At 42.8% G+C, this 27,509-nt stretch overlaps 1 protein-coding gene across 6 annotated transcripts in view; it reads left to right on the top strand.

The window, feature by feature from the left end:
* The window catches only part of LOC139537000 (MAP7 domain-containing protein 2-like), a 22,842-nt gene extending 1,453 nt beyond the window's left edge, over positions 1-21,389 (top strand). The window contains exons 2-19 of one of the 6 annotated variants that reach the window (XM_071337775.1): positions 951-1,052; positions 1,525-1,635; positions 1,962-2,039; positions 2,274-2,437; positions 4,337-4,436; positions 5,285-5,365; positions 12,311-12,436; positions 13,502-13,623; positions 13,758-13,873; positions 13,958-14,424; positions 14,544-14,694; positions 14,822-14,981; positions 15,127-15,231; positions 15,340-15,399; positions 15,742-15,781; positions 16,492-17,137; positions 18,069-18,336; positions 19,963-20,131. In XM_071337775.1, the coding sequence (XP_071193876.1) occupies positions 951-1,052; positions 1,525-1,635; positions 1,962-2,039; positions 2,274-2,437; positions 4,337-4,436; positions 5,285-5,365; positions 12,311-12,436; positions 13,502-13,623; positions 13,758-13,873; positions 13,958-14,424; positions 14,544-14,694; positions 14,822-14,981; positions 15,127-15,231; positions 15,340-15,399; positions 15,742-15,781; positions 16,492-17,137; positions 18,069-18,336; positions 19,963-20,007 (2,942 nt within the window). In that variant the 3' untranslated portion in view covers positions 20,008-20,131. Of the gene's footprint in view, positions 1-950; positions 1,053-1,524; positions 1,636-1,961; positions 2,040-2,273; positions 2,438-4,336; positions 4,437-5,284; positions 5,366-12,310; positions 12,437-13,501; positions 13,624-13,757; positions 13,874-13,957; positions 14,425-14,543; positions 14,695-14,821; positions 14,982-15,126; positions 15,232-15,339; positions 15,400-15,741; positions 15,782-16,491; positions 17,138-18,068; positions 18,337-19,962 lie in introns of all 6 variants that reach the window. The other 5 variants (XM_071337776.1, XM_071337777.1, XM_071337778.1 and 2 more) reach the window with 5 other exon arrangements.
* Positions 21,390-27,509: the final 6,120 nt, after the last annotated feature.

Consider the following 27,509-nt stretch of genomic DNA (forward strand, 5'->3'; position numbering starts at 1 on the left):
TGTCTCGGTAAATCGTTTAGATCTTATTTGATTCTTCTTACATGTACTACTAAGGTTAAAAAGCAGTAGATCGATTTTAACATGGGTGAGAGTTTCCACCCTATTTTTTTGGGCACCAGTCTCGACGCTATTCCCTTTAAATCCAAGTCACATTGAGATTTACTTTATCATTTAAACCTGACCTATGACCTGACCCATCACATTATTCATCGCTTAAGTATTACTGCTCCACAGTTGCAAGAAGTGACATCCCAAAAAACTCAAACTAAATAAAAAACTAGCATATCAGGTCTGAAACTAAACTGAATTTAAAATAAAAAATGGAACAAACGAATAGAAATAAGAACACAACTGTAATAAACTTGGTTGGTACCAATGTGAGCAAAAAAGTGTGATTTGTACTCAAAAAGCCCAGAATGTAGCCTTGAATTTAGGGATGATCAAAAGCATATAGCTGCATCTGCATAAAGAGGGGCATTAAACATGGATTCTCACCAGCACACAACATCACAGACCTTTCATCAATGGTTAAAGACATGTGACAGTTGTTAGTAGCCTACCTGTACGGCCGGTCCTGGCCGTATAAGTCTATAGCCTACTCTAAAAGCAGGATATGGAGAGTCCCAATCAAAAGTGCTTTTTAATTAATAGGCTTACTCTGGGTCTGGGAAAGGACCCCTCACTTCCTAGGCTAGTTCCTAGTTTCCAAGAATAAATTATATTAACATATGCAGTGTGCAACCCAATGTTGTGATTTGATGGGTCGCTCCTTGACTGGGAGCTGTATTAGATTTTGGTGAGTGATGCAGAAGTAACAGGGCCAGATTATGGCTGCTGTGTTTAATCTAGTCCAGAGTAAATCAATGGCCTGGCTGCCATCTATCCTAGACTTATTTACCTGTCTTCTATTTTCTTCTTCTTCATGTGTTTGCTTCTTTCTCCCGCCGAAGGATTGACTCAACAATCAGTTGCAGAGAAGAGATCCCAAAGCAATGGCCATAGCTCCCCAGCCCGTGTGGCACTTTATCCAGGGAGCCTAGCTGCGAAACACAGTAAGATGCCGTTGGCTCACCCACACTCTTAACATTTTAAAAGGATTTTCTTTGGCGCTTATCTGAATTGGAAAGGTACTTCATATTAGATTAGACAATTAGATGTTTATAATATGAACTGGCCTAAAATCATATTTTAGAGTGCCATTTCTGGCAAAGGCAAGATCTTTTTGCTTTAGTAATTATCATACAACTGATTAACAACTGATTGCATTTTAAATAGATTTTTTGCTGGGACACCGTAAAACATAGCACATACACAGTCCATCCTTGGATTGCTTGGCAATCCAACCTTTTACATTATCTACTGCCCTGGCTGATCATTTTACCCTCTGAACATTACTTTCACTGAACAAAAAGCATGTCACTGTCTCCCTCTGCAGTCTCAAAGTAGTACTGCAGTTCAGTGCTATGTACAGCACTGCCTTCCTCTGCTGATAAACTGTGGGGACTGTTGTCTCTCCTATATCAGATGAGGTGGTGAGCCCACCCTCGGTCACAGAGAAGAGGCCCCAGCTCAATGGGCTCCCCTCCACTTTACTTCTGCCAGGCAACAACACTAACAATCATGCAGGTAAACAGTGTAAGTCCCACCCCCACTGTGGTTGTTAGCTCCCCTACACATCCCTCCCTCACTTGGTCCTCTCTATAAACACATCTCTCCCTCACTGGGTCCTCTCTATAAACACATCTCTCCCTCACTGGGTCCTCTCTATAAACATATCTCCCCCTCTCTGGGTCCTGGGCTCACTGCGTCCTGGGCTCTCTATAAACACATCTCTCCCTCACTGGGTCCTCTCTATAAACACATCTCTCCCTCACTATCTCTTTGGAATGTCTCTCCTTGCTCTTTCTGTCTAGCTTGTCTGTTTCTCTATCTGTGTTGATCTTTATATCCCATTCTCTCAGACGTAGAAGGGTATCTGAGGACAGATGACAGGATGCGTTTAGCCAAAGAGAGACGTGAGGAGAGAGATAAAGGTCTAGGTAAGTGATGTTCCTGACATTTTCTTTCAAGTATTGAGACTGATGGAAATCACTTCTTATTGAAACCAATATTTGTATTGTAGCAGGTTAGCAAAAATGCTCTATAATTTTTCCCTATAGAACGGGCAGCCAGTAAATGTGCAGTTTAAGGAAGCAAAGCTCTGGAATTGTTGTGGGTTGTTCTAATGGTGTTTTAGAGGGTGGTAATCTGAATGTGTTGGTTGGTGTTTCCAGCGGTGCGAGAGCAGGCGATCAGGGAGAAAGAGCGGAGGGCTCAGCTGCAGTATGAGCGTACGGTGGAGGAGCGCTGGAGGAAGCTGGAGGAGCAGAGACAGAGAGAGGAGCTCCGCAGAGCTGCTGTGGAGGAAAAGAGGAGGCAGAGGCTGGAGGAGGAGAAGGTCAGACTCATCACTTAGCCACTACATTAGGGATCATCAACTAGAGTCAGATGCAGAAAAAAATATATCTTAAGTGGACAGTCAGGGGGCTGGAACATTATTACAAATAATTTGTAGACTGCAAATTGACCGCAAGATGCCCAAACCGATATAATATTTGACCAAAAATAGAATAATTTCAAAATTTGCATGCATTTGTATACGATCAGGTCTCTGGGAACAGATTTACTATATATATATATATATATATAAATATTATTCTATATTTTTTCCTCAGTAAACTTGGGGGGCCAAATAAGATCACCCATGGGCCAAATTCATCCCGCGGGCCGCCAGTTGGGGAACCCTGCACTAGATCTATATTCAGATTCCTTTGTCTCCAGTGCATGATGTAGTCACCCTCTGTCCTCACACTCAGACAGCTTTTTCACCTCCAGTTCAGTTTCAGTAAAAAGTTTGTATGTTTATTGTACCGTTTGGATGTACTGTTTTTGATTGTGTGTGGGCAAGTACAGCAACAGCCTATTCTAAAAGATAAGCAGGGACATATGCTCTTTAATTTACTAAAATCCTGTGGATCATTAATTACAATATGCTCTGTACTTAACGTTGCAGATATTAGATAGGATTTGCAACCTGACCCTCCCCTTCTAGATTAGTCTTTCCCACCCTGCACACCAGTCAACACTGGCTTCTGGGAATGCTGGTGTTGGTCTATATGTAAATCTTAGGAACCTCATCAGACTCTTTAATGAATATCTATGTCATTCCATTTGCTTAATCGGATCCTAATCCTGCTTTGTCATTGCCCTCAATTCCTCGATGGGTCCCAAGCTATCTGCTGAGCACAAAGTTATCCACAGATCTATCTTTTTAAACCATGTCACACACTGCCACTTTCTAAGGCCATTTATTGTTAGGATTTGTAGCCTACATTGATCTCACCGTTTACCCTTTCAAGAAAGACTTAATTTGGTCTAAAAAGGTGACGTGAAATAACATGATTTGTCATTTTTGTCTGCTCTCGTAAATGTATGCACGATGAGGATTTTTGTGACATGTTTTGGATGACACAGCATTTGTCTTGGCCATCAATCTCACACAGATTGATTATCTATGCGTGTGTGTGTGTTCTCGTTAAGTGGATTATATCCTCTGGACGATGTAATTTTAGACCAATAGAAATGCAGGAGGAGCCTGTGTGGTGTGGCTAATGTCATATTTTATTTTCTGTGGTACTCATTTAAGATTTATTTGTAAAAAACTTTTTCACCCGTGCTTGGTCATTCGGATTAATACATTTTGTTATTGTGCTGGCTCCATCTGTGTGTGTAGTTCCATTTGCCGATACATGTCCACATCCTTTATGTGTTTGATAGGAATAAATAAAAAGGAAGAGCAGGGATATAGATAGGAGGAAAAGATGGAGCACATTTAAATGGAGAGATGTTGGCAATGGTTGATCACCCACCAGATGGCTTTGTGTCCTGCTCTGTTGGGCTGTGTACCATGGCAACACTGTGGGTGGGGAAGGGTTAACTAGCTTGGAAGGAAGATATTTTACTCTGGGAAGTCTGAGTAGAACAGGCAACCAGAAAAATAAAGGGGGGGGGGATATCAGATAAAGGAAAGGGGAGCTATTCTCCAACCTGTCAATACTGTTGCTGCCGCGAGAGTGAATGTGTCAGAGTGTCTCTTTGTGTCTGCTTGGGTGTATGATCGGAGGGGTGGAGTCCCAAGCAGCTGCGGTCTGTATCTGCCTGCTCTGTTAAGACTGTACTGTGCTGTGTCAGAGGAGAGGTTGTGGTTATGGAGCGACTAGCCTGGTCCTTGTGTGGCCAGGGGAGCAGCTCAGTGACAGAGTCCCTTGTCTTCCCGGTCCTGGAACGGCACAAGCAGGAGCGGCTGGAGGCTCTGATGAAACGCTCCCTGGAACGCAGCCTGCAGCTGGAGCAGAGGCCCAAACGCTGGACATGGGGCGGACCTGGAGGAGCACAGGGTGAGTCCACAACAGGGAGCTGGAGATGAGGGTGCAATGAGGTGTGAATGATGAAGCTGTGACTGGAAGGAGGAATGGTGCGAGGCATGGAGGGAGGGACTTTTGGAAGGGACAGCAATACATGTTCTAGGCCAATTCAATTTGGCATGGGATACAAATTAACCCATGGGATACAAATTTGGTGTTGCTCTCTGTCAGATACAAATCACACAAGTAGTCCATCAGATATACTAACACATGATAGGTATTTTGGGGGGAAGCTGCTGCTAGCTGATGGCTTCTCTACCCTTCTAATCGAGACTCAAGGTCAGACAGTGGTGTCTTTGTCAGCCTGTCCCAGACTTGTCGTAAACCATGGAAATAGTCATCAGTCCAGTCAACCCTGAGGGGAGCAAACCAGACAGTTTTAAAATTGACAACATACTGGTTACTGCTTCGTGGCATTATTGATGGCTTCTATCCTGGGGCACTGGGAGTTTGTTGCATTTTCAGGATTATGATGGATGTGGGGGATGGAGGACTGAGATACAAAAACATGTTCAAAACTTAGACGCTGATTTTCATACAGTTTTCTGAATATGTTTATGACTTCTGTACTGTATGTGTGATTTGGATTGGGTCATAGAGGGATATATGGAGGACAAAGGTGTGTATGTGAGAGAGAGAGCCTTTCTCCCTGGCCTGCTCATTGCCTCCAGCCTTGCTGCATGGGTTTACCTCCCCAGTTGTCTACAGGAGCGCCCTGCTGGGTGCAGAGGTGTATCAGGGGGTCATCAGGTAAAGACACAAGTGGCTGCTCTGATCATAACGCTATGCTCTCTCTGCTCTGCTCCGCCTGCTGCCTATAGGTGACTGTGAGAATGCCCCTCTCCTTGCCTCCACCTTTCCCCATGAACTCGCCGCCCCCCTTCCTGCTGCCAGCGAATCCGGTAATGTTATGAACCCCTCCTGTTCGGTCCACCAATCCCCTGCCCCCTCCTTCTCTCCACCCCACAATGACCACTGCTCTCATGGCAGTTTGGCTTGAGGGGAAATGTCATGCCAACTCAAAGGTTTTATGTATATTTCCCAGAATGCATGTGCAACAGCTGAATCAGAAAGCATGAGGATGTGTGAAAAGTCAATTATGTACCTTGTACAAGTACTATTGTACAAAGTGCACATTGACATTGTGTAATTGCGGCTTTTTATACATTTTTGACATCTGTGTGTGTGTGTGTGTGTGTGTGTGTGTGTGTGTGTGTGTGTGTGTGTGTGTGTGTGTGTGTGTGTGTGTGTGTGTGTGTGTGTGTGTGTGTGTGTGTGTGTGTGTGTGTGTGTGTGTGTGTGTGTGTGTGTGTGTGTGTGTGTGTGTGTGTGTGTGTGTGTGTGTGTGCGTGCGCTCAGCTTGGGTATCTTGATGTCTTAGTTCTATTTTGGTACTTCCAAGTTGATCCCGGTTCGAGAACAAGAGCAAGCATTGGGATGACAATAGAGATGTAGGGTTTTGGGATACAGAGGGAAGAAGATATCCATTAGGAAATGACAGGCACTGGGGAATTGACAGTACACAAAGAACCAAGGAACAGGGGACATGTACACCACTTCACTTCCTCCTTTTCATTGTTTGAAACCTCCTCTCCCTCCTTGTTGAAGGCATATGTCACTCAGTCAAAACACTCTGGTTGAGGTTGGACATTCTCAGTGCTTTCATACATCTTACCAACCTCTATATCACCCATCCAAATACTTAGTGTTATTTTTTTTATTTCAGAGAGCCCATCCCATCCCCATGAGTGAAAACAACGCAATAATAATGAAGTGATGAGCAGTATTTGCATTCAATATGCACAGGAACAGGTAGCCCTCCAATTTGATAAAGTACTACTACTCCTTCCACTAGTATCACCACTAGTACTACTACTACTACTCCTCGTTAGTATCACCACTAGTACTACTACTACTCCTCGTATTATCACCACTAGTACTACTACTTCTCTGTAGTATCACCACTAGTACTGCTACTACTCCTTTGTAGTATCACCACTAGTACTACTACTACTACTACTACTACTACTACTCCTCGTATTATCACCACTAGTACTACTACTCCTCGTAGTATCACCAGTAGTACTACTACTACTCCTCGTAGTATCACCACTAGTACTACTACTACTCCTCGTAGTATCACCACTAGTACTACTACTACTACTACTACTACTCCTCGCTAGTATCACCACTAGTACTACTACTACTACTACTCCTCGTTAGTATCACCACTAGTACTACTACTACTCCTCGTTAGTATCACCGCTAGAACTACTACTACTCCTCGTAGTATCACCACTAGTACTACTACTACTCCTCGTAGTATCACCACTACTACTACTACTACTCCTTGTTAGTATCACCACTAGTACTACTACTACTCCTCGTTAGTATCACCGCTAGAACTACTACTACTCCTCGTAGTATCACCACTAGTACTACTAATACTCCTCGCTAGTATCACCACTAGTACTACTACTACTACTACTCCTTGTTAGTATCACCACTAGTACTACTACTACTACTCCTCGTTAGTATCACCACTACTACTACTACTACTCCTCGTTAGTATCACCGCTAGAACTACTACTACTCCTCGTAGTATCACCACTAGTACTACTACTACTGCTACTCCTCGTTAGTATCACCACTAGAACTACTACTACTACTCCTCGTTAGTATCACCATTAGTACTACTACTACTCGTTAGTATCACCGCTACTACTATTACTACTACTCTGTAGTATCACCACTAGTACTACTACTGCTACTACTCCTCTGTAGTATCACCACTAGTACTACTACTACTCCTCTCTAGTATCACCACTAGTACTACTACTACTACTACTCCTCCTCGTTAGTATCACCACTAGTACTACTACTACTACTCCTCGTTGGTATCACCACTAGTACTACTACTACTCCTCGTTAGTATCACCACTAGTACTACTACTACTCGTTAGTATCACCACTAGTACTACTACTACTCATCATATTATTACCACTAGTACTACTACTCCTCTGTAGTATCACCACTAGTACTGCTACAACTACTACTACTCCTTGTATTATCACCACTAGTACTACTACTCCTCGTATTATCACCACTAGTACTACTACTCCTCGTAGTATCACCACTAGTACTACTACTACTCCTCGTAGTATCACCACTAGTACTACTACTACTCCTCGTAGTATCACCACTAGTACTACTACTACTCCTCGTAGTATCACCACTAGTACTACTACTACTCCTCGTAGTATCACCACTAGTACTACTACTACTCCTCGCTAGTATCACCACTAGTACTACTACTACTACTACTACTACTCCTCGCTAGTATCACCATTAGTACTACTACTACTACTACTCCTCCTCGTTAGTATCACCACTAGTACTACTACTACTACTCCTCGTTAGTATCACCACTAGTACTACTACTACTCCTCGTTAGTATCACCACTAGTACTACTACTTCTCCTCGTTAGTATCACCACTAGTACTACTACTACTCCTCGTTAGTATCACCACTAGTACTACTACTACTCCTCGTTAGTATCACCACTAGTACTACTACTACTCATCATATTATTACCACTAGTACTACTACTCCTCTGTAGTATCACCACTAGTACTGCTACAACTACTACTACTCCTTGTATTATCACCACTAGTACTACTACTCCTCGTATTATCACCACTAGTACTACTACTCCTCGTAGTATCACCACTAGTACTACTACTACTCCTCGTAGTATCACCACTAGTACTACTACTACTCCTCGTAGTATCACCACTAGTACTACTACTACTACTACTACTCCTCGCTAGTATCACCACTAGTACTACTACTACTACTACTCCTCCTCGTTAGTATCACCACTAGTACTACTACTACTCCTTGTAGTATCACCACTAGTACTACTACTACTACTCCTCGTAGTATCACCACTAGTACTACTACTACTACTCCTCGTTAGTATCACCACTAGTACTACTACTACTACTCCTCGTTAGTATCACCACTAGTACTACTACTACTCCTCGTAGTATCACCACTAGTACTACTACTACTCCTCGTAGTATCACCACTACTACTACTACTACTCCTCGTTAGTATCACCGCTAGAACTACTACTACTCCTCGTAGTATCACCGCTAGTACTACTACTACTACTCCTCCTCGTTAGTATCACCACTAGTACTACTACTACTACTCCTCGTTAGTATCACCACTAGTACTACTACTACTACCACTCCTCGTTAGTATCACCACTAGTACTACTACTACTACCACTCCTCGTTAGTATCACCACTAGTACTACTACTACTACCACTCCTCGTTAGTATCACCACTAGTACTACTACTACTACTCCTCGTTAGTATCACCACTAGTACTACTACTACTACCACTCCTCGTTAGTATCACCACTAGTACTACTACTACTACTACTCCTCCTCGGTAGTATCACCACTACTACTACTACTCCTCGTTATATCACCACTACTACTACTACTACTACTGCTCCTCCTCACTAGTATCACCACTACTACTACTACTCCTCGTTATATCACCACTACTAGTACTACTACTACTCCTCCTCGGTAGTATCACCACTAGTACTACTACTACTCCTCCTCGGTAGTATCACCACTACTACTACTACTCCTCGTTATATCACCACTACTACTACTACTACTACTCCTCGTTATATCACCACTACTACTACTACTACTCCTCGGTAGTATCACCACTACTACTACTGCTCCTCCTCACTAGTATCACCACTACTACTACTACTCCTCGTTATATCACCACTACTACTACTACTACTCCTCGTTATATCACCACTACTACTACTACTACTACTGCTCCTTCCACTAGTATCACCACTAGTACTACTACTACTACCACTCCTCGTTAGTATCACCACTAGTACTACTACTACTACTCCTCCTCGGTAGTATCACCACTTCTACTACTACTACTACTACTACTCCTCCTCGTTATATCACCACTAGTACTACTAATACTCCTCGCTAGTATCACCACTAGTACTACTACTACTACTACTCCTTGTTAGTATCACCACTAGTACTACTACTACTACTCCTCGTTAGTATCACCACTACTACTACTACTACTCCTCGTTAGTATCACCGCTAGAACTACTACTACTCCTCGTAGTATCACCACTAGTACTACTACTACTGCTACTCCTCGTTAGTATCACCGCTACTACTATTACTACTACTCTGTAGTATCACCACTAGTACTACTACTGCTACTACTCCTCTGTAGTATCACCACTAGTACTACTACTACTCCTCTCTAGTATCACCACTAGTACTACTACTACTACTACTCCTCCTCGTTAGTATCACCACTAGTACTACTACTACTACTCCTCGTTGGTATCACCACTAGTACTACTACTACTCCTCGTTAGTATCACCACTAGTACTACTACTACTCGTTAGTATCACCACTAGTACTACTACTACTCATCATATTATTACCACTAGTACTACTACTCCTCTGTAGTATCACCACTAGTACTGCTACAACTACTACTACTCCTTGTATTATCACCACTAGTACTACTACTCCTCGTATTATCACCACTAGTACTACTACTACTCCTCGTAGTATCACCACTAGTACTACTACTACTCCTCGTTAGTATCACCACTAGTACTACTACTACTCCTCGTAGTATCACCACTAGTACTACTACTACTCCTCGTAGTATCACCACTAGTACTACTACTACTCCTCGCTAGTATCACCACTAGTACTACTACTACTCCTCGCTAGTATCACCACTAGTACTACTACTACTACTACTACTACTCCTCGCTAGTATCACCACTAGTACTACTACTACTACTCCTCGTTAGTATCACCACTAGTACTACTACTACTACTCCTCGTTAGTATCACCACTAGTACTACTACTACTCCTCGTTAGTATCACCACTAGTACTACTACTTCTCCTCGTTAGTATCACCACTAGTACTACTACTACTCCTCGTTAGTATCACCACTAGTACTACTACTACTCCTCGTTAGTATCACCACTAGTACTACTACTACTCATCATATTATTACCACTAGTACTACTACTCCTCTGTAGTATCACCACTAGTACTGCTACAACTACTACTACTCCTTGTATTATCACCACTAGTACTACTACTCCTCGTATTATCACCACTAGTACTACTACTCCTCGTAGTATCACCACTAGTACTACTACTACTCCTCGTAGTATCACCACTAGTACTACTACTACTCCTCGTAGTATCACCACTAGTACTACTACTACTACTACTACTCCTCGCTAGTATCACCACTAGTACTACTACTACTACTACTCCTCCTCGTTAGTATCACCACTAGTACTACTACTACTCCTTGTAGTATCACCACTAGTACTACTACTACTACTCCTCGTAGTATCACCACTAGTACTACTACTACTACTCCTCGTTAGTATCACCACTAGTACTACTACTACTACTCCTCGTTAGTATCACCACTAGTACTACTACTACTCCTCGTAGTATCACCACTAGTACTACTACTACTCCTCGTAGTATCACCACTACTACTACTACTACTCCTCGTTAGTATCACCGCTAGAACTACTACTACTCCTCGTAGTATCACCGCTAGTACTACTACTACTACTCCTCCTCGTTAGTATCACCACTAGTACTACTACTACTACTCCTCGTTAGTATCACCACTAGTACTACTACTACTACCACTCCTCGTTAGTATCACCACTAGTACTACTACTACTACCACTCCTCGTTAGTATCACCACTAGTACTACTACTACTACCACTCCTCGTTAGTATCACCACTAGTACTACTACTACTACTCCTCGTTAGTATCACCACTAGTACTACTACTACTACCACTCCTCGTTAGTATCACCACTAGTACTACTACTACTACTACTCCTCCTCGGTAGTATCACCACTACTACTACTACTCCTCGTTATATCACCACTACTACTACTACTACTACTGCTCCTCCTCACTAGTATCACCACTACTACTACTACTCCTCGTTATATCACCACTACTAGTACTACTACTACTCCTCCTCGGTAGTATCACCACTAGTACTACTACTACTCCTCCTCGGTAGTATCACCACTACTACTACTACTCCTCGTTATATCACCACTACTACTACTACTACTACTCCTCGTTATATCACCACTACTACTACTACTACTCCTCGGTAGTATCACCACTACTACTACTGCTCCTCCTCACTAGTATCACCACTACTACTACTACTCCTCGTTATATCACCACTACTACTACTACTACTCCTCGTTATATCACCACTACTACTACTACTACTACTGCTCCTTCCACTAGTATCACCACTAGTACTACTACTACTACCACTCCTCGTTAGTATCACCACTAGTACTACTACTACTACTCCTCCTCGGTAGTATCACCACTTCTACTACTACTACTACTACTACTCCTCCTCGTTATATCACCACTAGCACTACTACTTCTACCCTATACACTACGACTTCTGCATCTGCTACTCATCACCACCACTGCTAATAGCTATCATTGTCAGTGTCAAAATATTTTTGAGGCAGACCCACCCTACATCCTTTCCATTCTCCGGTTGTACTCACTAATCTAGAACTAGTATTCTTAGCCCGCTCCTCCTCCCCGTGTGATTCTTGCACTTTCATTTATCTGTCTCATGTCCCTCATGGTCATACGTTGTTTTGTTTGTCATCCTCATCTCCGTCCCCTCCTCCCAACACCTCCATTGACCCCTGACCCCTCCATCAGCCCAGCGCTGTCACCTGAACTCTGTGGAGAACCTGATGGTCCACCGCCTCCTTACCCACACTCACTCCTCTATGGCCAGGTGCCACAGTGCAGCAGACCTCCATCTGCCCTGCCACCGATACACAGGTAACACCTAGAGAATACATCTGGACTGATCATTTTTTTGCACATTGGCAGTAAATATTTCCAGATAGGTAATACCCCCTAGAAACTTTGCATCATTGGTGATGCAGAGACTAGGGAATGCATGACAGCGTTTGCAGTTCTGCAGATAGACACTTGTTTATCCACTTTATTTATGTCAAGGTCTGGCTTTTGTGAACGTGTGTCTGAGGGTGTAGATATGCGTGTTTCCTGGTGGGACTGCTGTCTACAATGTTTTGGTGTGACAAGGAGAAGAAATACCTACCTGCTAAGATACTTGCAAAAGTGATGCTTCGTTGGGCATGCCTTATATGTAGTGGTAAAAAAAAATAGGTGGATAAACACAGATCGCCGTCTGCAAGGAGTAAAGTAACGCTCCCTATACTTTCAATCCGTTTTTCCGGTGGGTAAATGCCTGAGTAAAATAAAAAAGATAAATAAACAAAGTTTACGTGCAAGTACCCGCTACAACACCTCTGATAATATGGCAGAGGAAATGTTGCGTTAGCATAAACGTTTTGGGCATCAACAGCGTGTGTGGATGTTTTTCTTTTCCACATGCAATTTTATTTAATATTTGTGATTTATTTTAGGCTCCCGAGTGGCGCAGCGGTCTAATGCACTGCGTCTCAGTGCTAGAGGCGTCACTACAGACCCTGGTTCGATCCCGGGCTGTATCACAACCGGCTGTGAACGGGAGTCCCATAGGGCGGTGCACAATGCCCAGCATGGTCCGGGTTAGGGGAGGTTTTGGCCGGGGTAGGCCGTCATTGTAAAATAAGAATTTGTTATTCACTGGCTTGCCTAGTTAAATAAAATGTGTGTCCATGCCGCACATCACTCCAACTTGCCACAGATAAACATGTGAAAGACAAAATAGTTTGTATGATTTGATTTAAACCATTTATAGTATTGTTAATGTCCTCCATACCTATACTGTGGGTATTGATACAAAAACATAGAATTACTACTTTGTATCTCCTTTGACTACAATACTTCTTCACTTGATTATTATTATTTTGACCTCTGATGCCTGTCGTTGTGCAGCTCCCTGCAGCCCCCACAGGTCACCCTACCGGGGCTCGCCAAGCCGGGTTGATCGACGGAGGCTCCAGGGCTCTCCAGAGGAGTCACCAGGAGGATCTCGCTCAACCCCTCAAACCCCCAAGGTCAGACTGGTCTTACCTACCCACTTGGTTATAGAATAGAGAGAAACCAGTGCAGAACCCTGCTAGCAGTTGGTAGGGCCATGTTGGCATGATTACATCCGGAAACACACACATTATCTTGTGTGTGCTTTCAGAAAGAAAGGTTACGCAGAGAGAGAAGGACTGGCTCCCCAGCGACAGGCTCCTCCGTGAGAAGAGCAGAATCCCCAGCCATGTTCACCAGACGCGCAGCCTCCCCCGCCACCCCCAAGTAAGACTCACTGTCCTGCTGCTGTATCCGTGTGGTATGTCCTAGTTACTATGACAGAGGATAATAATGTCCTTCTGGTTGTAGGTTGCTGCCTAAGAGCCGTACTCAGTCTCCCTGCACTGTGCGCCAGTACCACCCCTCTCCCATCAGGCACAGACCCACCACCCCGGTTACCAACGGCAACAAGGAGGATGGACATGTTGAAGAAGCCAAAAGTCACAACAACATCAATGACAGAAATGTCTCCAAGCCAGAAACCCCTGTGAAAAGTATGTCTGATATCCAGAGCCCTGAGAAGTCTTCTCAAGCAGACACCCCTGAAAAAAAACTGGCCAAAACTGAGACCCCAGAAAAGAGATTTCCCAAAAGTGAGACCCCAGAAAAGAGATTTCCCAAAACTGAGACCCCCGGTAAGAACTTAAAAGGTGAGATTTCTGAAAGAAAGGACTCTATGACTGACACTTCTGATAAGAAAGCCTCCAAAATAGACACCCCAGATAAGAAGATGCCAAAGTCCACCAGCAGTGAACTGAACGCAGATAAGAGCACAGGTGAAACTCTACTGTTTATCTTTTTGTGTATGTCAAATTTTAAGTACACCTATCAGTGCATTGTCAAAAAGGGCACCTGTTTCAATGCACACTGATGTCTGCCGTTGTCTTTGTGACAGAGCCATCGCCAGTGACAACAACAGGGAAAGGAGTTGCCGGGACGACAAACGCAGAGGAAGCATCCAGACTGCTAGCGGAGCGTAGGCGTCTGGCCAGGGTGCAGAAGGAGTTGGAGGAGAAACAACGTTGTGAGCAGGAGGAGGAGGAACGGTAAGGAGACTGTGTGTCACCGTGTCTCTCTGTGTGCCTGTACATGATGCATAGATGGTGTCTGCTTGTCCGTGTCTGTGACTGGGAGGGTATACTGTAAGTCACCATGTCTGTCTGTGTCACTCAGTCTGAAGGCGGAGCAGCTGAGGAGGAGAAAGGCAGAGGAGCGGGCACGGCAGGAGGAGGAGAAGAGCAGACAGGAGGACCTCCGCAGGAGGAGAGCGGAAGAGGAGAAACGGCAGAGGGAGGTCCGGGAGAAGGAGCTACAGGTCCAGATGGACAGAGAGGTCAGGGGTCACAGTGGGGGGGTCACTTTATGTATGGTGATATGTTTCTCTGGTGTATGTGCATGTTTGTGTGTAACGTTGTGTATATGCACAGTACATGTCTTACATTATTCCAAGCATAAATCCTGCGTCTTTATCAATACAGAAGGAAGAGGGTGAGTTTCAGGCTCAGAAGGATGCAGAGCGTCAGCATCAGGAGAGAGAGATACTGAAGCTGCAAGAGGAGGAGGAGAGACAGCTGAGGAAGAAGGTTTTTATGACTCCAAATTCAATTATTATTGAATTAATCAGTATATCTGATACCCAGTCTGCAGCACTCAGTACATATCAAAGTCTGTATGTTGCTACATCTCCACAGAGAATTGAGGAGATAATGAAGAGAACCAGGAAGAGTGATGAGAACCAGGAAGAGATGAAGGTACTGTAGAGATGCCTGCCGTTCTCATAGCTCTGCACGCCTCAAGCAAAGAGACCTGCTGACTCCTATAATACCCACGTGATGTTTTGTGATCTTGTCAGGTATTGCATACCAATACAGGATACGCTTTGCGGCTTGTACCCCCCCACCCCCCACCCAAGAGCTTTTGTTTTTATATCTATGTTGTGATCATTATCATGATTAAATTGTATCATTGTTGATACATTGGTTTATGCGTCCTGATTACCACAGGTCTTAATCACACAATACTATACATAATTGTCCTCTTATTTGCTGTGGAATAATAGATGTTGCCTCCATCTGTGTTCCATATTGACGCAGGAGGAGGGGCAGGTGGAGACTCAACCTGTCTCACCACCAGGTAGGTGACCCACTCCATTCATCCACTGATACTCTGCCTGCCTGCTCACCCCAGCAGGAAAGACACTATGAATGTATAAATGTAGGAGTCCCACCCAGTGGCAGCAGTGGGTAGCCTGGTGGGTGAGAGATCCCAGTACTTTTCCATCAATATAGGAGACTCCTGCATGGCTGTGATGTAGCAGTGTTTTTCCAATACCTGTCCTCAGGAGAGGATCAGATTCACTCTGCATCCTAGATTGTATTCAAGGCCATCCATTCAAGGTCTTTGGCTATTTATAACTCCTCTGTCCCTGCCACAATGCAGCCCTCAGCATGTAACTTTATATATTTAGAAAATGTAATGCAATTAAAGAGAAGGACCAATATGCATTTCTTTATTTTGTTAGCTGATGTAGAACAGAGGACATTTGCAAATCTGCCTGTCTACAAGATATTGGAAGCCCCTCTGGCTCGCAAAGGTAGCCCATGAAATGTTCCCAAAGTGGTGCATATAGGTTAGGGTTAGGGCCATGGACTTAACTAATGTGACAATGCTTTTGTCGCAGTAAGATACAGTAGGTCGCTTAAATAGGCTGACATGATTTTAGAGGAGGCATGGGATTTGTGTATAATTAGCATCTCTTTAATTTAAGCCATCCCTGGCCAGGTCATGTGGTGCTCTTTCTCAGGGAATAGTCCTGTGCAATGTGATATTTCTGTTCTCTACAGGGGAAATGCAGATGAACTCAAAGATGAACATTGGAGCTAATGCTCAGGTGAATGTGCACGAAAACCCAAAGGTTGAGTCTCAGGTTAATGGGCAGGTCGCTGCCTGTGTCAACAAGCAGGACACTGCCCTGGTGAAGGGGCAAGCCACTGATCAGGTGACCCCACTGAAGAATGTTTTGGAAAAGGGGCAGGACGCTCAACAAGTAAATGTACAGGGTGCAGCCCAGGCTCTCAAGCAAGAGAGTGTCTTAGTGAAGGGAAAGGTCACTTCCCACGTGATCAAGCAGGAGAATGTCTTAGTGAAGGGAAAGGTCACTTCCCACGTGATCAAGCAGGAGAATGTCTTAGTGAAGGGAAAGGTCACTTCCCACGTGATCAAGCAGGAGAATGCACAAGTGAATGTACAGGTGAAGAAACAGGAGGGTACCAAGGTGAGCAGCCAAGCCACTGCTCAGCTCAAAACCGAGGAGAGTACTCAAGTAAACGTGACGTTGACCACACAGACTATCGGACAAGGGGTGCAGCCCAACAAACTGTCCCTGGCACTCCTACCAGTGGGCCAACCCCCACCTCCACTCATCAACCTGGAGCTTCTGGATGTGAAGAGCAGTGGGGCGTATGATGAGGTGCAGTCCATGGAGGTCAGGTAAGCCATCAGAGCAAGGCCATTTCTATCTACAGGAATGCATGATGTGGAACCAGTAAATTCTAGAGATACTGGTTAGTATGAACATTTGCATACACTTGCCCACCATGCCAGAAACCTAGCTATAAATGTGAGAAAGAGGTCAATGGAAAGCAGACCGTGGGTGATAGAAGAAGGATGCCGGATTGGCACACGGTCAACAAAACTGATCTAACAAAGTGGATATTTGTAAAATCCGTCACGATTGATGTATTGTAACAGGCCCACAATGGGGTTACTAAAGTCAGATTTGGATACACGTTTGTTTTTGCTGCAAAGCATTTGTAAGTTGTCCCTTTTCAGGTTTAGAAGAAGTGATTGATAAATGCAAACACATGTTCGTATAAGCTGCTAGGAGTGCTAGCATACAGAAATCAGTGGTGGTAGTAGGTTGTTTTTTAAGCATAACGGAGTTGATTGGTGATGATGACATGAATATGTATTGGGGTTGACATCCATACAAGAATTATACTCAGATTTTTACCTCAATTTAGTGTGAAATACACATAAACAATAGCTGGGGGGCAATGAGGACGTTCGGGATCTTTCCCCCACGCGTTTCCATGGCATTTCCATTGCTTTGGTCGAGTTCCAATGACCTCTTTACCGCATCTATGTTTGTTATTCTTAGAGTATTAGTGATATTGTCTCATCAGAATCCTATTTGGACCCTTAGCTTTACCACAGCTTTTCCCTCATACCCTGAGGAATATTGATAGTAAAAATGGCTTCGCGTTTAACAATTTGCATAATAAATGATTCCCCTCATATCCGCCCTTGATTACCCAAGGACAGCATGCCCCATAGATGTACAGACATGGTCATAGTAGTATTCGATCGATGGAATAACCATTATGATATTCACAAATGTTGCTCCCTCTTCCCCTCTCAGCCCAGTTTCCAAGGAGGAACTTATCTCCATCCCAGAGTTCTCCCCAGTCAATGAGGTCCAGGAAAACGCCATGAGTAATGCCCGAGCCCTGGAAGATCTGCTGGACCTGACGGGCCATGTGGCCTACCCCAAACTCTCCCACATGGACAGCCTAGGAGACTGCAACAAGAACCTGATCGACGGGCTCTGCAGTCCCGGCGCCGATTCCAAGCTCATCCTCCACCCTCACACAAGCACAACAAGTCGCCAGGTACATAAAAGTCGCCAGGTACATAAAAATGCATATGAGAATGAGAATAATATCTTACGCTCACATGTTAAAATACACACCGCTCAAGTTGCCACAATACCTCTCTCACGCTAGCATCTCAAGTGCTCGCACTACACGCTGGGCACATCACGTCATTTCAACGTGGATAATTGGGTAATATTTGGTTGAGACGTTGATCAATGAGATTACAACCTATATTCACCCACTCAAAAAGACTGCCAAAAGTTAGTTGAATTTCCAATGTGTCACCACTAAGCTTTCAACCATTTAAAAGCACAGCAAAGTTCTACTGGGAATACAATGTCAGATATTTTGTTTATTTATGCAACAGATTGTGTTATCACTGTGCTTCATCTAATAGCAGAACCAAATGACCTGGATTGCAGTTGAGATTACATTAAAAGTACATCGTGCAAGTGATCAATGGCGTTTGAGATTCTGCGCAGATTGTTACAGCAATTATGAACATATCCACAGACCTGCTATGACCTATACATGCTGTATTGAACTAGCACACTTTATATGATTACATACGAATACATCTATAGTTACAGTAAACTCAATGTGGCCATGGATCTGTTACTTGTTTAATGGTTGAATTTTACATTAGTTTGTAGAAGAGCATTTACTCTAGACTATTTACTGTATTATAAAAGTAATAGTTGGATTGTGTTTGCTTGACAATGCAACCAAATATCAACATTTTAAAGGAGATAGAACTATCCATAGGTACATCGGCTTAATCCCATTCTATAACTTTATTTTTGGTTGCGTTAGAGGTGTGAATCCAACATATCATTTGCTACCTTGTAGGCAAGCTAATAGGCTATTTATTGTATTTCAAAAGTTATAATGTGTTTGGTTGTCAATGCAACCAAATATCAACATTTGAAGGCGATTTATCTTCTGCTTGGATACTTCCATCGGCCACTCACTTAGTCTTGCTTTAATTCCAATTTGTCTACAAATTATAGAAAAAAACGTATTCTTTAACTTTTAGTTTTGGTTGTGATGGAGACAAAATTGAATTGAAGCCAGACTAAGTCAGTGGCAGATGGAACTATCCAAGCAGAAGATAATGTACCTCTCCTTAAAAGTTGATATTTGGTTGTGTTGTCAACCAAACAATTCAATATCATTACATTTGAAATCAACCAGAGCTTGAAACCCTGGGCCTATTATATTGTCTATTTTTAGTTGAATTCTGGGTTGAATTGAGACCATAGCTTTTGATGACTTTGCAAACGCTATATAGGCCCTGGGTGGGAGAACAAAGGGTAGCTGTAGGTAGATCAATTCTCTGGTAGGAGGTGCTGCCCAGCCTATAGTTTATATTCGGATAGTGGATATAACGTTGGAGATCTGACATTGTTTTAACGGTACAAATGCATCATATTTTATACATGGTTTGTCTACATTGAAATTTGGTTACCATGATGATATCCTGTGGTTGAAATTTCACCCTCAAAACAACAGTTAAGGACTTTTTTCCAATCCAATGTATTTTCCACGTGGAGTCCGATGACAAATTTTGTTCAAACAACGTTTATTCAACCAGTTTGTGCCCAGTGGGTAGCTTCTCTCAAACACATGAGAATCTTATGATGACTTTTTTCATTTCAGAACCCTGGACTGGCAAGCCATGATGGAAGGAGCAGAGGGAAATGATCTGCGTTGTCTGATGTTATTGAGGATGGAAGTCTCTGCACCTCTCGAGATGAGAGAGAGAAGGCACTCTGAATGTAGTTTTGACCCTTCTTTGTTGGCCTCCAACCTTGAATGTCCATTAACCTTCAACCTCCTACATCTGTCCTCATAGCCTTGGACAATGGAACTTAAGTGACAGTAATATTAATAGATTTGCTATACTTGTCAAATAATATCGTAATGATAGTCATAGATATCTGTGTCATGCCATGTATCGCTTAGAGCAGTTGTTAGTGTGGTGTCTGAAACGTGGGTGTATGTGTGTACGTCTCAATGAAAGGAAGTGCCCATGAAGTAATTGGACTCTTGACTGCCTGTTATGATCTAAAGCAGTCAGCTAAGCTAGTTAAATCTTATTTGAAAACAAAAGCTTTTATTCTGTAGTTGGGTAGAAGCACAGACTGGTGATATCCTCTCCTTAAATATTTGTTTTATAGTGAAAGACCCCACATATACAGATGTAGAATATCATATCAGTAAGTTGCCTTTGCTATGCAGTATTGTTCCTCTAATGATTGAAAGTTTCATATTGCTCTGAATCCACCTAATGTAGTTTAGTATGTACTGATCATTCAATTAGATTGTTCCACTGAAAAGTCTACAGTTTTCAATTCTGGCTGTGGATGCCATAGGCTAGCTCGTATCTCCCTGGACATGATTAACTCCCAAGAGACTCAAGCTTGTTGTCACAGTGTATGTTTCCAACATGCTGTGTGATTGGGTTTGTAGCATGTGTGCCATAATACTTGAACACAGGTCAAATAGTACTGCAACTCAAAAGTCAACATAAAGAATATGTACAATAACGTTCCTCATTATAATCCAGATTGCCATTAACCCATGCATTGCAAGTTTTTTGTGGTATCTTTTCTTCCTTGATCTACAAAGTAATGAGCTATGCATGATCCCTCAAAAGTCTGAAACCTCTGAGCTGGTATCATTTGTATCTTAGATTGGTGACTTTGATTGCTACAAGTCAAGGACAAAACCTATCATGACTTGCAGGATGCTGTGTTGTCCAAATTAAGTTTATTTCGGTGTGTGTATATGCACAGATGTGAGTGGTCAGTCACTGGTTCCACTTGAACTGTATTGTGTTTTGATAAATAATGCACCAAAAGAAGGCAAGATTTTTACTTGGAAGACTAAGCAACCAGGGATTTAGAAAATCAGGTTTATAGAGAACACATTTTAACAGTTCAAACCTACTGTAGTGTGTCTGTCTTATTTCTAACTAAAGCGGCATAGCAGTTAATAAAAAAAATTGAACTATTGTAAACATTGTGCATGGATCATTAGCATAAGATGATAGATGTACCATTTAATAAACCTTCAAACAATAATGTATGGTGTGATTTGTATATTGTTGCATCTGAAGGCCACTATGCCACTTAAATATTTAGCGTCTAAGACTGTGGGGACCTGGGGGGGGGACACCAACTCATTCAAGGGTTTTTCTTTATTTGTACTATTTTCTACATTGTAGAACAATAGTGAAGACGTCAACACTGTGAAATAACACATATAGAATCATGTAGTAACCAAAAAAGTGTTAAACAAATCAAAATATATTTTATATTTGAGCATCTTCAAAGTAGCCACCCTTTTCCTTGATGACAGCTTTGCACACTCTTGGCATTCTCTCAACCAACTTCATGAGGTAGTACCTGGAATGAATTTCAATTAACAGGTGTGCCTTGTTAATTTGTTGAATTTCTTAATGAGTTTGAGCCAATCAGTTGTGTTGTGACAAGGTAGGGGGTGGTATACAGATACCCCTATTTGGTGAAAGACCAAGTCCATATTATGGCAAGAACAGGTCAAATAAGCAAAGAGAAACGACAGTCCATTGTTACGTTAAGACATGAAGGTCAGTGAATCCGGAAAATGTCAAGAACTTTTAAAGTTTCTCCAAGTGCTGTAACAAAAATCATCATGAGCTATGATGAAACTGGCTCTCATGAGGACCACCACAGGAAAGGAAGACCCAGAGTTAACTCTGCTGCAGAGGATAAGTTCATTAGAGTTACCAACCTCAGATTGCAGCCCAAAAATATGCTTCACAGAGTTCAAGTAACAGACACATCTCAACATCAACTGTTCAGAGGAGACTGTGAATCAGGCCTTCATGGTCCAATTTCTGCAACGAAACCACTACTAAAGGACACCAATAATAAGAAGAGACTTGCTTGGGCCAAGAAATACGGCCAATGGACATTAGACGGGGAAATGTGTCCTTTGGTATGATGAGTCCCAATGTTCGATTTTTGGTTCCAACTGCCGTGTCTTTGTGAGACGCAGAGTAGGTGAATGGATGATCTCTGCATGTGGTTCCCACCATGAAGCATGGAGGAGGATGTGTGATGGTGTGGGGTTGCCTTTCTGGTGACACTGTCTGTGATTCATTTAGAATTCAAGGCACACTTAATCAGCGTGTCTACCACAACATTCTGCAAACCATGTGGTTTGCGCTTAGTGGGACTATAATTTGTTTTTCAACAGGACAATGACCCAACACACTTCCAGGCTGTGTAAAGGCTATTTGACCAAGATGGAGAGTGATGGAGTGCTACATCAGATGAGCTGGCCTCCACAATCACCCCATCTCAACCCAATTGAGATGGTTTGGGATGAGTTGGACTGCAGAGTGAAGGAAAAGCAGGCAACAAGTGCTCAGCATATGTGGGAAGTCCTTCAAGACCGTTGGAAAAGCATTCCAGGTAAAGCTGGTAGAGAATGCCAAGAGTGTGCAAAGCTGTCATCACGGCAAAGGGTGGCTACTTTGAAGAATCTAAAATATATTTTGATTTGTTTAACACTTTTTTGGGTTACTACATGATTCAATATGTGTTATTTCATAGTTTTGATGTCTTCAATATTATTCTACAATGCAGAAAATAGTAAAAACACAGAAAAACCCTTAAAAGAGAAGGTGTGCCCAAGCTTTTGACTGGTACTGTACATATATTATTTGTATGCGTGTGTATATATATATACAGTGGGGCAAAAAAGTATTTAGTCAGCCACCAATTGTGCAAGTTCTCCCACTTAAAAATATGCAGATCTCCTCTAGAGCAGTGATGTTTTGGGGCTGTTGCTGGGCAACACAGACTTTCAACTCAATAATTTTTTTGTAGACCTCCACAAGTCTGGTTCATCCTTGGGAGCAATTTCCAAACGCCTGAAGGTACCACGTTCATCTGTACAAACAATAGTACGCAAATATAAACACCATCGGAACACGCAGCCATCATACCGCTCAGGAAGGAGACAAGTTCTGTCTCCTAGAGATTAACATACTTTGGTGCGAAAAGTTCAAATCAATCCCAGAACAACAGCAAAGGACCTTGTGAAGATGCTGGAGGAAACAGGTACGAAAGTATCTATAACCACAGTAAAACGAGTCCTATATAAACATAACCTGAAAGGCCGCTCAGCAAAGAAGAAGCCACTGTTCCAAAACCTGCATAAAAAAGCCAGACTACGGTTTGCAACTGCACATGGGGACAAAGATCGTACTTTTTGGAGAAATGTCCTCTGGTCTGATGAAACAAAAATAGAACTGTTTGGCCATAATGACCATCGTTATGCTTGGAGGAAAAAGGGGGAAGCTTGCAAGCCGAAGAACACCATCCCAACCGTGAAGCACGGGGGTGGCAGCATCATGTTGTTGGGGTGCTTTGCTGCAGGAGGGACTGGTACACTTCACAAAATAGATGGCATCATGAGGAAGAAAATGATGTGGATATATTGAAGCAACTTCTCAAGACATCAGTCAGGAAGCTTGGTCGCAAATGGGTCTTCCAAATGGACAATGACCCCAAGCATACTTCCAAAGTTATGGAAAAATGGCTTAAGAACAACAAAGTCAAGGTATTGGAGTGGCCATCACAGAGCCCTGACCTCAATCCTATAGAACATTTGTGGGCAGAACTGAAAAAGTGTGTGTGAGCAAGGAGGCCTACAAACCTGACTCGGTTACACCAGCTCTGTCAGGAGGAATGGGCCAAAATTCACCCAACTTTTTGTGGGAAGCTTGTAGAAGGCTACCCAAAACGTTTGACCCAAGTTAAACAATTTAAAGGCAATGCTGCCAAATACTAATTGAGTGTATGTAAAGTCCTGACCCACTGGGAATGTGAAAGAAATAAAAGCTGAAATAAATCATTCTCTCTAATATTATTCTGACATTTCACATTCTTAAAATATAGTGGTGATCCTAACTGACCTAAAACAGGGTATTTTTACTAGGATTAAATGTCAGGAATTGTGAAAAACTGAGTTTAAATGCATTTGGCTAAGGTGTATGTTAACTTCCGACTTCAACTGTGTGTATATATATATATGCATGTAACAGTGTAGCTTCCGTCCGTCCCTCTCCTCACCCCTACCTGGACTCAAACCAGGGACCCTCTGTACACATCGACAACAGTCACCCTCAAAGCATCGTTACCCATCGCGCCACAAAAGCCGCGGCCCTTGCAGAGCAAGGGGAACAACTACTTCAAGGTCTCAGAACGAGTGACATCACCGATTGAAACACTAATAGCGCGCACCCTGCTAACTAGCTAGCCATTTCACATCGGTTACATATATATGTGTGCGTGTGTGTTTTTTAAATTTATTTTTTAAACAAATATTTGACCCCTTTTTTTGGGGTAGGCACAAAACTACCTTCATACTGCCATTCACTTTTTAAACCAGTGCTGGTTACCTTCAGACGAGTCCCATGAGCAAAACAGAGAACACCATCATGTTCGTGAGAATTTCCCCGTTCCCATTCATTTGTAGCCGAAACAGTTCAGAGGAGCATGACCTCAAATATCTGGTTCTTATTTGCTGTGTGTGCCACTCTCTGCAGCTTGCTGTAAGTCATGCTTCCAATGACACCATCCCCCGTAGTGTGGAGTACTTGGTACGAGAGACTTATAACTGGTTATCAGTGTCTCCAAATCACAGGGAGGCCTACAAGGCCATATATGAGACCATCAACTGTGGGGAGAAACCTTTACAGATAACCAAGGTGTGTGCCACACGTTGGCTCTCCATTGAACCCGCGGTTTCACGCATTTTGGACCAGTGGGAGGAGCTATGGCTGCATTTCGCAGTCACCATGTCCATTGAACACTGCTACATGGCTGAGGTTTTATACTCCATGTACAGTGATCCTCAAAACATATTTTATCTGACTTTTGTGAAGTCAGTGCTGGGTGAGGTACAGTTGGCCATCAAGGCTTTTGAGGGAGAGCAAGTAGATCCTCTTAAGCTACTTGACAGCTTGGTTAGCCTGATCAAGTCTGTGAGCAGCAGGGTGCTGAATCCACTGGCAAATGTTGATGTACTCAAAGGGCCAATAGATGGATACATCAGTCCCAAACCGTGCCTTGGTTACCTTTTTGGGTCAAAGGCAGCTGAGCTCCACCTTGTACCTGAGGATGAAAACAATGTCCGAAAGCGATGTGTAGCCTTCACCCTCTCCCTCACTAATGAGTTGAGGGTGAGACTGCCGGACAACATTTAAACACTTTAAATATCAACTATCTGAGCAGCTAACCGATCGCTGCAGCTGTACATAGTCCATCTGTAAATAGCCCACCCAATCTACCTACCTCATCCCCACACTGTTTTTATTTTATTTACTTTTCTGCTCTTTTGCACACCAGTATCTACTTGCACATCATCATCTGCTCATTTATCACTCCAGTGTTAATCTGCTACATTGTAATTATTCGCTCCTATGGCCTATTTATTGCCTATCTCTTTTTGTACACACTGTCACGTTCCTGACCTGTTTTCTTTTGTCTTGTATTTATTTAGTTGGTCAGGGCGTGAGTTGGGTGGGTTTGTCTATGTGTGATTTTCTATGTTGGATGTTTGTGTTCCGCCGGGTATGATTCTCAATCAGAGGCAGCTGTCAATCGTTGTCCCTGATTGAGAATCATACTTAGGCAGCCTGGGTTTCACGTGTGTTTTGTGGGTGTTTGTTTCCGTGTTTGTATTCATGCCACACGGGACTGTTGTCGGTTGTATTCATTTTGTTATTTTGTTTCATGTTAGTGTTCAGTTTCGAGTTAATAAATTATCATGAGCACTACCCACTCTGCGTGTTGGTCCGATCCATGCTCCTCCTCGTCTGAGGAGGAGAACGACTATGACGACCGTTACACACACTGTATATAGACTTTCTTTTTCTACTGTGTCATTGACTTGTTTATTGTGTTATTGGAATGTTTATTGTTTACTCAATGTGTAACTCTGTGTTGCTGTCTATGTCTCACTCCTTTGCTTTATCTTGGCCAGGTCGCAGTTGCAAATGAGAACGTGTTCTCAACTAGCCTACCTGGTTAAATAAAGGTGAAATAAAAAAGCACAATAAGAGCCCTGGAGAAATATAAAAATAGCCAAGCTCCTTGGCTACACCCCTGCAGAGATAGACAACATTGTCCAGCAATGGCGTGCCATCCATCTTAGTAAATGGAATGAGACAAAAAACACACTGGGCTTCTGGAGTGAGATTTGGAAGTTCAGGGATGCAGCTGATATCAACCCGTTTCAAGAACTTGCCATGGCTGCTGTGTCTGGGTTGTCCTTACCACCCTCGAATGCTGAAGTCGAGAGAGTATTCAGCCAGATGACTGTGGTAAAAAGCAAACTTAGAAATCGGATGTCCTTGCAGACCCTTAACTCCATCCTGTACATTCGATATGTACTGAAGCTGTCTGGTGAGGCTTGCTATGAGCACCAGATGCCTGATAAAGTTTTGCAACTTTTTGGCACATCAGCTGCTTACTCATTTAAGTCAGCTCCCTCAGTTGCTGAACCTGCCATAGAGAGCTTTGACCAAAATGACGATGACCCACTCTTTCTGTGAGCCAGCACAGCCTGTGTGTGTGTGTGTGGAGGGGGGTCTGGAAAAGAAAACAATTCACCTGAATTAGGGCCAGACTAGTTACCATCATTTTCTCACATTGCCATTGACAGTTTTTTGTATTGTCTCTTTTTGGTCCATTTAGATTGTTAATGTAGATTGTATACAAAAAAAAAAAAAATGTTATGGTTAAAAATGTTCATGTTTTACTGTGACTTGTTGTAGGCTCCTAAGTGGACCATAAGGTTAAAAACCAAACCAAATTTAGAAAACGAAACAAAAAAAAATGTTATAAAAAAATAAGTAACTCCGCCAGAGTGTCTCTTTTGGGTCAATTTTTCCGGTCCCGAGCCAGGATAAAGGAGGGTTGGAATTGTGACATAAAAAAAACAAGAATCGACAGAAGAAAGTTAATTTGTAGTTCTAAACATATTTAGGGTGTTTTTTACTCACTTTTTGTCTCTCCTACGATGTTATTCCTCTCTCCTACAGCGTCCGTCACAATTACATGCACATGGCCAATTATGCAAATTAGGTGATGACGTCATTTAGCGACTTCTAGCGACTTTTAGGACAGCCAATAGCTACTTTCCTT

Source organism: Salvelinus alpinus, chromosome 13, assembly GCF_045679555.1.
Source record: "Salvelinus alpinus chromosome 13, SLU_Salpinus.1, whole genome shotgun sequence".
NCBI classification, from domain to species: Eukaryota; Metazoa; Chordata; class Actinopteri; order Salmoniformes; family Salmonidae; genus Salvelinus; species Salvelinus alpinus.